Source organism: Pseudomassariella vexata (genome assembly GCF_002105095.1).
Source record: "Pseudomassariella vexata strain CBS 129021 chromosome Unknown BCR38scaffold_7, whole genome shotgun sequence".
In the NCBI taxonomy this organism is placed as follows: domain Eukaryota; kingdom Fungi; phylum Ascomycota; class Sordariomycetes; order Amphisphaeriales; family Pseudomassariaceae; genus Pseudomassariella; species Pseudomassariella vexata.
This window is the reverse complement of record NW_024467962.1, coordinates 1,392,615-1,405,003: the sequence shown is the minus strand read 5'-3', so window position 1 is coordinate 1,405,003 and position 12,389 is coordinate 1,392,615. Positions and strand designations below refer to the sequence as shown.

General features: G+C 53.0%; 5 protein-coding genes across 5 annotated transcripts; 2 read left to right on the top strand and 3 right to left on the bottom strand.

The window, feature by feature from the left end:
• Positions 1 to 3,360: 3,360 nt before the first annotated feature.
• On the bottom strand, positions 3,361 to 4,512 carry BCR38DRAFT_409591 (uncharacterized protein; the record flags this gene model as incomplete). Its single annotated transcript, XM_040858386.1, has 2 exons — positions 3,361 to 3,911; positions 3,978 to 4,512. The coding sequence occupies 2 exons, from the start codon at positions 4,510 to 4,512 to the stop codon at positions 3,361 to 3,363; spliced, it is 1,086 nt and encodes a 361-aa protein (XP_040715619.1).
• Positions 4,513 to 5,265: 753 nt separating this feature from the next.
• On the top strand, positions 5,266 to 5,750 carry BCR38DRAFT_457963 (uncharacterized protein; the record flags this gene model as incomplete). Its single annotated transcript, XM_040862100.1, has 2 exons — positions 5,266 to 5,320; positions 5,392 to 5,750. 2 exons carry the CDS (start codon positions 5,266 to 5,268, stop codon positions 5,748 to 5,750), a joined length of 414 nt encoding a protein of 137 aa, XP_040715618.1.
• A 628-nt stretch (positions 5,751 to 6,378) lies between these two features.
• On the bottom strand, positions 6,379 to 7,059 carry BCR38DRAFT_342533 (tyrosine phosphatase family-domain-containing protein; the record flags this gene model as incomplete). Its single annotated transcript, XM_040855954.1, has 1 exon — positions 6,379 to 7,059. One exon carries the CDS (start codon positions 7,057 to 7,059, stop codon positions 6,379 to 6,381), a length of 681 nt encoding a protein of 226 aa, XP_040715617.1.
• Positions 7,060 to 9,229: 2,170 nt separating this feature from the next.
• On the bottom strand, positions 9,230 to 10,515 carry BCR38DRAFT_343393 (FAD dependent oxidoreductase; the record flags this gene model as incomplete). Its single annotated transcript, XM_040856030.1, has 2 exons — positions 9,230 to 10,298; positions 10,355 to 10,515. The coding sequence occupies 2 exons, from the start codon at positions 10,513 to 10,515 to the stop codon at positions 9,230 to 9,232; spliced, it is 1,230 nt and encodes a 409-aa protein (XP_040715616.1).
• BCR38DRAFT_209243 (uncharacterized protein) lies at positions 10,390 to 11,154 on the top strand. Its single transcript, XM_040854147.1, has 2 exons — positions 10,390 to 10,791; positions 10,850 to 11,154. The coding sequence occupies exons 1-2, from the start codon at positions 10,605 to 10,607 to the stop codon at positions 11,059 to 11,061; spliced, it is 399 nt and encodes a 132-aa protein (XP_040715615.1). The 5' UTR covers positions 10,390 to 10,604; the 3' UTR covers positions 11,062 to 11,154.
• The last annotated feature ends 1,235 nt before the right edge of the window (positions 11,155 to 12,389 follow it).

The following is a 12,389-nucleotide window of genomic DNA, read 5'->3' as shown; positions in this document are numbered from 1 at the left end:
CGGCGTATCCTGTCGGAGTATGTGTGACGCTCTCGCGCTCGCGCTCCTAAGCAGGCTCCTTTTGCCGTTATTCCGTAGCTGTTCTTCAAATTTCGCCGCCCGGGCACTGAGATAGAGGTCTAGTGGCGGGATCGCTGCCTCTATTTCCAGGTGGCGGACCGGTGTCGCTTTGTAGGCGCCGCAGACTATTCGGAGGCACTCATTCTGTATCCTGACTAGGCTCTTAGCTGGTCCCGCTGGTTCCTCGCTTATAGTGTGCCACGCAGTCGCCCCGAAGGCAATCGCGCTGCGAATAACCGACGTGTATAGTAGTCTCGCCCGTATAAGATCGCAGCCCCACGCCATGTTCACTAGTTTTGTTAGGGCTAGCTTCTGAGTCGCCATTTTTGATTTAACCCGCTCGGTATGGGCGTACCACGTTAATTTGCGGTCAAACCAGACCCCTAGGAACCTTGCCGAGACCGTCGGCGTTACTGTAGCGTTTCCAAGACGGATACTCTGCGGGGAGGGGTCTCGGGTTCTAGTGAAGTGCATCAGCTCACTCTTATCCGGAGCGAACTCCATCCCGTGCCTGGCGGCCCACCGTTGGCACGTAGCCCAAGCGTTCTCTAGTCGGCGGCAGGTCGTGCCCGTGTCTGTGCTAACGCTAAGTAGGTTCGTATCGTCCGCGAACCCCACGACTAAGAGTAGGGGGTGTTTCTCCGCTAGTTCCTCATATAGCGTCGAGATATATAGGATAAATAGTATCGGGGAGAGTGGCGACCCCTGGGGGACGCCAGCTCGTAGGGATTAGCTCTGACTCCTTACCGTCGAACCGGAGGCGTACTGTCCTATCCTCTACGAAGCTGTGTACCCATTCCTGAACCCACTCCGGGTAGCCCTTCCGGGCTAGTATGGAAATCAAACGCCTGTGGTTGACTGTGTCGAACGCCCCCTTGATATCAAGTTGTAGTAGTGAGGCGATCCCTCCGCGCCTCCACGCTGTATGGGTTACGTCCTCAACTATACGTATCGCTAATTCGGTGGACCGCCCTTTTCGGTTACCCATTTGGCCGTTTGGTAGCAGACCGGCCGTCTCCGCGACGGTAGTGATACGCTGGCACATCACCGCCTCTATCACCTTCCCTATCGTACTAAGCAGCGCTATCGGTCGCTGTGACGGTCAACCCTCGCAGACTCACTACAACCAGGTGACTTACAGCTGGAACACCTGCCGTGGCAGTGTGAGATGGGAAGCCAATCATAACCCTTGTAGGAGCCCCGCCAAGCGTGGATGACTTAGTCGCGATCCCTCAAACCTAAGTTGTCATCTTCTTTCCTTCGCTCCTTAGAGTAGAATCTTCGTCGATAGCACCTAATCGAGGTCTATACCAATGCGATGCAACCCAGGTCGTGACAGTCGCCAGCCGCTAGGGGTCTGCTTTTGGGCTGTCGTTTTGTTCGGCTTAGGGATAACGACTACCTTTGCCGAGCGGAGGCGCTCCGGGTAGTATCCTAGCCTAAAGCTTGCGGTCGCTATATCCGCTAGGATCTCCCATAGGGGTTCACCACAGATTTTCAGCAGGCCCGTAGGGATCTGGTCATCGCCGGGGGCCTTCCAAGCCGCTGTCTTCTTGATAATAGCCTCGATGTCCTCCGCGTTTACCTCCTTAGGGACGTCCAGGTCTGATTTCGTCCGTGGCGGGTTGTGATCGAGGTCCGACAGGTCTATATCCGGGTCTGGGAAAAACCTCTCAGCTAGTAGCTTTGACTTCTCGTCGTGGGTGCGCGCCGTGGGTGCACCACTTGCGTTCCGTCGAAGATCCGGCATCCCATGGGTGTCAGGGGGTGTCCAGCTCCGCAGCCTAGCCCACCTCTGTAGTGCCCAAAGGCTTTTATGATCCTTTGCCGTCCTCTCGAGCTTCTCATGCCAGCTCCGCGCCTGTGCCTCGCTGATTTCGAGCCGTTGTTTTTGGTTAGCCCTTAAGTATTCGTCCCAGTTAGTCTGCGACCTCGCGTGGAGGTAATCTCGTCGTCGCCTCTTCGTCTCAGCGCAAGCCTTGCTGACCTGGGGGCACCACCACGGGGTCCCGGCGCCTCTACCAACAGTACGCCTAGGGGCCGCTGCCTCGGCGATCTCTTGGAGGTTTTGGATGACCCAATCGATCGCCTGGTCTAGCTCTGTTCTCGTCTCAACCGGTAAATAGTTCATGAATCTCTGGCCCGACTCTGCCATCGTCCAATTCCACCCCTCGGTGTTACGGCGGCCTTCATTCGCTGCCTCCTCGTTAGATATTACCCTGATAGATAAATATATATCCCATACCTATTCGTACCAATACCTCTTCTCGTATTCTTAACTTTGTATGCCATCAGTAAGAAATAGGTTTTTCTCCGACGTATTGAGCCTTTTAGGAGCTTATAACCGTAAGTTTATCACACTGTAACTCTTAATCGTAGTAAATTAGCTGCGCATATGATAACTTCTGGTAATGGCGTGCTGGGAGAGCTTTCCCGTTCACTTGTCTATATGACGAGCCAGGCGGTTGGCGTTAGACCAGCCCAAGACGGACGTGAAGAGCCAAGAAAACTTGTATCCAATGTACCGTTGTTTCTCCTGAGGGGATGGAGTTTAGAAGGGGCCCCCTTACACTCTCAAGGCATCGAAATAAAATGTATTTGAAAGGAAAATCTGTACCAGACGAACTATGTCAGTCTTGAATTGATACCGTGCGACCGCTTGAATTGTGGATATTACGTAGCTATTTGGATCTAGGTTCTCATTCTCATTCGGGGGTGTTGTATACTCCCGTTCTAGAGGAATGTCAAAATGGTGCCAACCTCATCGCAGCTTTCTTTTGGATGAGGAGCCAGTCGGATTGCTTCCTTGCTTCGAATACAGCGACGCAAGCCAACATGCCCGATTAAAAATAAGAAGCCACGCAGAGCGGTTTCGTTTTGCAAGGGTCCCAGATTGCAAATCATAGATACAACCGTATCTCCCGTGTCGAAGGGTACTGACGGTAACATTCCGAACCATAGGTCTTGTCAGGGGTCGAAATTTAGACTGTAATATAAGCCATAAAACTTGCGGACGGCTCTGTAATTATGTCTATACAAGAAACTAGGGACAATAGCCCCGATGCGCTTCACCGCTCGACTCTGGAGTTGAGGCACCCATAACGCTATATCGTACCGCAATGACGACTGCGCATGCAAATTCCACAGCTTGGATAACCTGTAATGCCACACTTTGAATGAGGACCCGCACCGAAACGCCAGCTGTATTCATTTCCACCTCGTTCCCCGTTTCTGTCTTTCTTTCTTTGCCTTCAATGAAAAAAAAGCAACTAACCTATGCTTAGCCTACGCCCCTGGCGGTCACCGACGGATGCCCATCTTCTCCAACCTATTACAACTCGGCAACGGGTACTCCTTCGCCAAGCGCATCCTCTCCGGGTCCTGAAAGAACCAACCTTGCGCCTGGTCGGCCAGGTCCTGCTTGGTATTCAATTCGGATTCGCACCGGGCGCGCAAAACGCGCATAAAGGTGCTGTCGCCCTGGAGGTCGAGCGTTTTAAGCTTATGGTCCGTCCAGCCGGCGATGTCCTTGGGGTTGACGTAGTAGTTGACGCCGAACTTGGCCGTCGTGCGGTGGAGGGTGTAGGGAGGCCTGGCTTCATCAAAGACCATGTTGGGCACAGAGGGTTGCGAATCGCCGCTCGAGAAGAGCGAGGTGAGAAGTGGGAAGAGGAAGAGGAAGATGATGGGCAGCAGTGACATGAGGGTGTCCCACCCGCTAGTTTCTTGTCGTTGGCCGTTCGCTGCTTGCTCGCGTGGTCGTCTGCGTGGTCCGGCCCCGCCCATCTGGTGGACTCGGAAGCCTCTGTTTCCGCCAATGTTAAAGACGAATTGGGGTCCTGTGTCAAAACCTGTTCATAGTCAGTAAGTTGATCTGTCCAGGAGAACCCGGGGCAGAGCTGGGGTGTAGAACGAACCGCCAAAGGGACCACCGAAGGCACCACCAAAGAACCGCTGGAACATCTCCTCCGGGCTGATCTCATCCTCCCACATATTACCACCTCCAAACGGATTACCAGCCGGCGCCCCCCCACCCGCCTGTCGCGATGCAAAGCCATTAAACGGATTTTGGGCCCTCGCGCTCTCGAACCTAGAGTCAGGATCGGTGCCAAACCGGTCAAATTTCTCCCTCTTCTCCTTATCACCCAACACGCCGAACGCCCGGCTCACCATCTTGAAAGCCTCGTCTGCATGTTCGTGGCCGTTCTTGTCCGGATGTGTGAGGAGCGACTGTTTGCGGTACGCCTTCTTGATTTCGGAGTCGGTACACGTCTTCTTGACCGTCTCGAGGTCCAGGATTTCGTAGAACGCCGTCGGGGCACATTTCCGGATGCGGAGCACGGCGGCCTTTTGCTCTGCTGTGTATTTGCGCTCCTGGTTGCCTTGGTTGTGCGAGCGGTTGCGCGCTGAGCCGTTGCCGGTATCTGCGCTAGATGCGGTTGCACTGGGCATAGCGCAGGTTGTCGGTTTGACAATTTGGCCGTTTGCTGGAGAGAGTTGCTGCTCAGATGTCTACATGTACTGGCTGGAGCGATGGGTTGGATATCAATGTCGATGATAGTGAGGAGAGAAGCGCAGAGGCCGCACAGCAATTATGCAGCAAAATGGTCGATGTGAAGTCTACTGGAGCGGCCGTGCAAAGTAAGGCTGATGGAGCATGGAAATTGGGGGCGTCTTTGGTAGCAGTCAGATGTTCGTGTCTCCAAAGGCTCGCTTCCGCTTCGCGTTCTGCAAAGTGGCTTTTCCGGGCCTAACTTCGCGATAATGACAAAGATCAAGACCAAAACCACAAGTTCGGGTTGTGGCGTGTGGCTGGTGGACTACCCCACTGTGCAATTGTACAATAACTACAATAGCTTGGAGCTGTGAAGTCCGAGTCTACGTTGTATTGATGATCAAGCAAGTCGTGAGAACACAGCGACAAGCTCTGTAAGGAATGAGACGAGTGTCTGTAGTCCTCGAACTTAGAATCGTTGTCATTGAATGCCGAAGGTATTTTGTGAATTTATTGCCGTAGTTACTCTCCTCTCAAATAATCCTTGAAGCGTCAAATCTGATACAGGCACTTTCAGTCTTGTGTCTCGGCTCACTGCAGCTAGCGAAATTGTTAGATCGCTTGCAACGACGTCACTCAATCTTCCACCCCCAAACTTCCTTACCTTGGGCTCTGTCAACCAACACCAACCACAACCCCATACCCTCACAATGGCGACGGCCGAACCGCCCCAATCATCCATGGCCACGGTGTCGGCCTGGGGCAGTACGAAATCCCCAATTGCCCCTCCTTCTTCGGCCCATCAAGGAGCTTTCCAGCTAACAACCGCGCCCCAGAGTCCTCCATGTCCCCCGCCGGCCTCGCGACCCTCATTACGGCCCTGCACTTCCGCCCGCTACAGATTCGCCCCTTGCTTTTCGTGCCCATTCTCATGTTCTCGAGCTACATCAACCTGCAAGGTTTCAAGAAGGACAGCGCTGGTTTAACGGCAGCAGCGAGCGGCACCTACGCTTTGCTGGCGCTGCGGCGGAAGCCAACCGCCTTGATGAATCGCTTCAGCGTCCGCGGTGCCGTGCGAGGGGCTGCCGTGCTGCTGGGCACTGCGAACGCCGTTGGTTGCGGATGGGTCTACGCGACGGTGGATCGGCAGGCTGAGAAGGTGGAGCGGGAGAGTAATCCGAGATGGGTCGAGTAAGGGAAAGATTCCTTAAGACTTTGGTCGTTGGTAGTGGAGTTCGGAGAGTGCGTGATTGGTAATGATTGCGACATAGAGCGGCGTTTGGGGCCTGTACATATGTTCTTGATGTTGGGAAACACGAGGCATGTGCTTGGTCGGGCTGGGCATTGTAGCACATAAACGGCCCCAGCATCTTGTGGACATCACAAGACTGCAGTTTTATGCATGGACAATGGGGATTATGGTGGTGCTTTCTAGCTTGATGCATCAGACACCTTCATAAGCATTCATGACGGGATGCGCTCTGATATAATCTATGTCTATATCTATTCCGTCTCAGTGCGTACGACACATAAAGCAGTGTGTCGCCAAATATTCCGAGGAGACATGTCAGCGCTTGAGCAGTCCCCGTTTCTGTTCGCCTGTAACCGTAAAAATGCAGATTGTGAGAACCCATCACATGTCTATAGAACCCTTTTCGACCTTGCCTGTGACACAGTCCAACTCTTAGCATGCCGTTCTCCTAACGCCAGTCCTTTACGCCATGTTCCTGCCCCTCGATGCATCCAAATTCACCATGCGGATATTTTTTTCATAGGCCAAACTTTTTCTGTCTAAGGATGACCATGGTTTCCTGAGATTAGACTCAAGACTCCTCCTTGCGAGCTTGGCGGATCTTCAGGTTCTTGAGGGTTACCAGCCAGATGAAAATGCCAAAAATCGTGATCGAGAACAGGAACAAAAAGTGTCTGAAGCCCATCTCCGGCTCCTTGACCTTCCGGGCAACAACATGTCGCAGATTCTTCAGCTTGAAATTGCTGATGTAAGCCACGTCAGCCTCTCTGGGCTTCGGTGCGGCATACTTGGCGTACTCATTGAGGATAGATGCCGTGTCCCAACCGTTGAATTTGCGAACAACGGCGACAGCGCAACCGGTTCTGTGTCTGCCATGATTACAGTGGATGAGAAGGGGGCAGTTTCTTCGGTCCGTCACCAAACTGACGATATTCAGCATCATCGACAGTGGGATATCTGCTTTCTTCGTTCCCTCCATGCTGAAGATTTGGTGCTTGATACCGCTGCCCTTCATGAAAGCTGCGAATCCTTCCGGTAAGTCCTTATTGACGAGGGTGACAATCGTCTTGAGCTTGAGGCCGCGAAGGAACGCATAGTCCTGCGTTTGAGGAAATGCACTTCTGAAAACGCCGGGAAGAACACACCCGAAGTTGTCAGGCAGCGTCAACGGGGTAGCGAGTGGTCGTTCGATTCTGACGACATCTCTTGCGGAGTGGTAGACATCTTGCAGGACGAACCCTGGCGTGTCCATGCTTCTGGCGGCGAGACTTAAATCTGCCAACGCTATGCTGGTGGTGTGGTGGGTTGAGTTGGACGAGTAATGCGAGTAATGTACGAGACGTCCCTCCTCTAGCTGCTCCATTTGCAGAGGGGTAGTCTCCATCGTGTCCATGATTTCCATTTCCATGACAGACATTTGTAATAGAAGAAGACTGTAAGAAGGCTGTATGGAAGACAGGTAGTAGCAGTGGGGGAATTGTGTACTTGAAGTCGATGAGATGATGGTGAAGTCGGACGCGTATAATCGGAGTCAACCGGCTCTGAGACAGAGAGCCTGTCGAAGTCGGGAATAATAGAGACCGGCTTCAACTGTCGAGTCTAAAGACCAACGAAGAGGCAAAGCGTCTTGGAAAACAACGAGAAATTCATCTTGCGTATTTTCTGCGGAAGTGGTGAATACTGTTTGCTATATGAAAGAGATTGAGGTCGATCTCCGATGGGAAGAAGGTGGTTTAGGTCGAGCTTAGAAGAAGAGGTTGACAGGTGAAGTAAACCTGGCAGTAGTAGCCTGGTCTGAGCGTGGACGGGGATTTAGGGTACCGGTACCTGCCGCGGCCGACTTTTCTTTGTGGGGGCAGCCCCCTGAGTATGAGCTAAATATTGTCGCTTTTAGGGGTCGCAACGGGCGAAGGTTTCCCGTAGACGGTAGTTTCCAGCCACTACCACGAAGCTTCACGCCCAGATCTCGAGGATCAGCGGAGTTGCCATAGCACCATTTAATGGCAGAGAGCAGTCCGGTTGGCTTGTCGTCATAGTTTCAGAGGTACCGAGCCGATGCCAAGGGCTGCCGTGAAGCTAGGTGCCCGCCTTGAATTGCGCTGAGAGTGACGCAGCTCCTACATCAAACAGCTGGGCACACTCTAGATAATAAGTTGTTGTTCAAGAAACATTGAAAGTTGTAGCGTTGCGGCTTTCGCGATTCGGAAATAATGGAAGCCCGTACGCAGGTCAGAACGCGCTAGGAAACCAGCCGGCGAGACCCGCTGGCCTGGGACACAGCAGAGCTAGGCCCGATTGATTGAAGCGAAGCCTCCTGATGTGGAGCAGCTGGGGGCCAGGTATACGCTGTCATCCGTTTTAAGTGGTGCTGGCCTGGAGAGTGATGGAACTAACTCTGGCACTTGGGCACGAGACCTGTTCTGAGTTTCTGAAATGAGTTGCAAGGTTGAGGTTTGTTACGGCTTTGCTGTGTGGAAGACAACTATTGTTCGTCTTGTGGGACTACACGTTTGGTTTGGGTGAGTTTTAAGTTGTGTGCTGAGTCGCGACGCTCTTGGAAACCTGAAGAGGGAAGCGACAAATGGAGAGTTTGAACACGCCATTGCCTAGGAAGACAGACTTCCGCAACGAGCGGGAATGAGTGGCAAATCAGATGGTTTTAATCACACGTTCGACATTTCTGGTAACTGCTCATTCAAAGACTTCAAAAGCGACAACGCATTTGAAAACGTGAGCGAGTAAGCACCTTCGGAGTTAGAATGAGCGTTGCAAAGGTGCAACATGAGGCTCATTGTGACACAACTGGCCTAGACACAACCGCTTGAAGCCGAGCAACCTCCGAGCGCCATTCAGGAATAACAGTCATCTCTATTCAATATGCATGTTGTATCCTGAGGTCCAGTCATGCGATTGCAGTCCTCAACGAGCGGTACAATGGCTCTTGGAGGATTGGAGGATGACCGCGTGCGCATCGGCGCAATCTTGTGGGACTTTCTCACGTCTTCAGGTATGCGCTTCCAAACTGGAAAAGGACAAGAGAATTGTCGCAGTGACTCGCTTGTAAACGCTTAACGACGACCATTTTGGCCTCCTGACTAGTACTCTATACCAGCTGTCTGGCTCCTAGGGTTAGGTACCTTAGGGCTGCACTCGATCAAGGCTCATGCATGTATGAAGTTGTGAGCCCGGTGGTGGTCAGACGCAACATAACAGACCGATGAGACCACCGGCGGATGTGACATTGCAGGTTCATATGATGTATTGAGGCTAATAAAATCCGATGATTACCTAACAAACGGGCCAAACTCCAACTTCACGCCGCCTTCGTACATGGATTCTGACGGCATGAAAACAGACCTGTTGCAGGTCGGATGACTCAAGTATACCGAAAGAGCTACCTTGCTGTCCCTCAGAAGCTGTGCTTAGGCTTCTTTTCGCTCGCGAATCATTTCCTCCATCGGCCTTGCCGACTCACCTGCCAGAGCCTGATCGACCAGCAACGCAACGTCTTGCGCGCAACCGAATGACAGACTCCAGCCTGCACCTCCCTGCCCGTAAGAGTGGACAATGCGGCTGCCAGTACGGCGCAATTCCCGCTCAACCCTTACGTTCTTCGCTCTGAACGGGCGAAGACCCTGGGCAAGGGGATAATCCGCGTCGAGGCGAGCATTCTTCAGAGAGGGCAAGAATGCCTCGCACCTCGCCCGCATCCGCTGGATGATGGGGCTCTCTAACGTAAGATTCAGATCCCACTTATGCGGTTCAGTAATGCCGCCAATGAGCAGGATGTTATCATTTCTGGGCACCAAGAAGATGATCTCATTGGCGCTGTGTGCTGCGTCGGCCGTGATGGTCAAGGCCGCGTCCACTTTCGGGAAATCCATACCGTCGTTGATGACGCGAATGAGGCCGCCGCGGATTGGGTAGACGCTGTCGTCGCCGGCGAGCGTCTGACCCTGAATGCCAGTGCAGTTGACGATGACGTCTGCATCGAATCGCACCCGCAGGTCTTCTTCAATATCCAAGAGGTCTTTCTCGATTGTCTCGGTGACGAGAGTGGCACCCTTGCTCTGGACAAGCTGAGTGAGCCACTCCATGGCCTTGTCGGTGTCGATGACTGGTGCCATCAACTCGTAGGCATCAACAGCGCCATATTCGGGGTCAACGTGTCGTTCATCGATGAGGTCAGCTCCGCGGTAGAAGCCTCTCACACCGCTCGCCATGATCTCCGTCATCTTTGACAACTGCGCAACATCTTTGTCGATGGCTTCGGGGAAGAAGAAGTCGGACGGCATCATTCGGACTCCGGAAGCTTCCCTGAGTTGTGGAATCGAAGCAATGCCATCCCAGATGTGGTACGCCGTCATGCACCACCGTTTCGAGTGTGCGAGGGATATGGAGTCTGTGTGCTGACCACAGACCGCAGGGGGGAATTCCCAAAGCGCTCCGGCTATTTGCGATGTCAAACGATGTTCACTGTTGACCCAGGCACTGGAGAAGAAACTATGTTAGCTCTGTTGAAAAACGGGACGTCCATCCGTACTTACGAGCTCAGGATGGTGACATGATAACCGCGGTCGAGGAAGACCCAAGCGCTCACGAGTCCAGTGACACCGCCGCCTACGACAAGAATATGTGGTGATTTCGCGGTTGGCTCTCTCAGACGCTGGCCTAGTGGCGACAGGTCTCTCCAGAGAGTAAGAGGCATATTGAACAAAGTATTTATTGGACGAGACTGTCTTCAAGGTTGGCGTGCTCAACGAAAAGGGAACCGGGCTGCTTCTCTGGTCTCGGAAAATGGTTCCAGCAAGCGGATGTGGTCGTTGCCGCTTCCTTTTATACCCTTACGTGGGCATGCTGACTCGTCTTGGGACCTACGCGATGCTGCTCGCGACGAGGCTACAGTATACTGCTGATCTAATCACAGCATATATCACATTTCATATTGTCCTGCATGCTCTGGCAAAACACACTGTCTGCAGTCGTGAGTGGCCACAAAAGATACCTACCTCGTGGGGAACTAAACTATAGGGCCCCCCTAGTACTGTCCTTTCAAGTAAAGGTACTCACAAGGATTGGGTACTCAGCCCACCGCTACCAAAGTCGAGAAGTTATACCTAGTCAAGTCGTACCACTACAGTCCCAGGTACTGGGTTTCTCACCGAACGGTGGTCGTATACTTATGGAAGAGCCTCAAAAGGCAGGACAGCCATGGGCGGAGGATTCCCGACAATCCGCGGACCCTGCCCAGTGACACCGTTCCCTGCATATACTTTGACCGCAGAAACCCTCCCTTCTAGTCGAGTTTCAATTGGAAGTTCCCAACGTGGTACTGTCACAACCAAGATACTACTACCGCTGCCGTTGCGCACCACATACACCGAGGTTTGTTAGGCTATCGACCGTTCCAGTTACGCGACTGGTTTGCCTTCTGGGAAGCCAATTTCTGAGGCTAGGGTAATTTTCTTCACTGAGGAACAGCCTAGGTCTCGTGGATCTGCTGCCTCTCCTCAATAGCATGATGGACCCACAAGCTGACTGCATAGGGCTGACAACTATACCCTCTTGAAGCTAGGGCCGTGTCCCTTTAACAATGCTGTCATGGTAGTATTCAGGCAGACATCAATGAGCTCCAGCATGGCCTTTATATGCAGCGACCTGATTACTCATACATTCCGGGTATGTGGTTCCGCCAATGGTATGGTGAGGTCGGGAGGGGGGGGTGTGGGGAGGGACCTATTGAACCTGTCGCCCGCCGCCGATTGAACAACATCTCGAGCAGACGCCAACCAAGGTTACCACGGGTGCCTCACTTCGCCAATGAGGTATTTTAAACCCCCCCCAATCACAGGGACCGTGTCATCGAGTCACAGAACCGAATCCTGTCACAACACTTGAACGTGGTCTGCGCGTCCAGGGCATACGGTTTTGGCTGGATCTGCACATAACGGGGTCGACAACTACCTACCCCATCTCGCATTGATTCTTTTAAATCCCATGGCGTCTTACAAGGCCGGCAGTTGCACAGGACCGGCAGTCGACAATCTAGCAGCAAGACAGGTCTGGTATGCCCAGCAGACGATTGTCTGTTGGAGCCAAGACTTTAAAGTTAGGTTTAGGGCTCTATGGCTGAACTGTTGGGAAAGGAAGGAAATATTGCTACAATGCTTTGTTTGAGATCCATGGTTTTGGCTCGATAAAGGTGGGCCTAAATGGCGGCGGAGGACATACGATAGCGGCGGCTCGGGGAGCTAGTATACGCACTCAGCTTACGTCAACATCACCAACGACCCTATTGGCCTGGTTTTGGGTAGTCAACAGCACGAACGCCGTTGGCCGAAGTCGGTAACCTCATTTACCGACGACCATGAACGGGGCAAGGCGGGATTTTGCCTAACACGCGTGCACTGATTCGCCGGAATGGCAGGTCGGTGTCTGCGCCTCACACCCGCCGTCGACGTAAATGAAAACAACCCGGGTTCACCAACACAAGGTCACGGGCTCATGGGCTCTGTCCTGACTGACTGGGAGCGATCGGCACGACCGAAATGATGGCTCAGATTCACCCCATCCAAAGTATGC

Coding starts and splice junctions, on each gene's coding strand:
- BCR38DRAFT_209243 (XM_040854147.1), top strand. CDS start 10,605: ATGGTTCCAGCAAGCGGATGTGGTCGTTGCCGCTTCCTTTTATACCCT. Junction 10,792..10,849: donor AAAACACACTGTCTGCAGTC/GTGAGTGGCCAC, acceptor GGGCCCCCCTAG/TACTGTCCTTTCAAGTAAAG.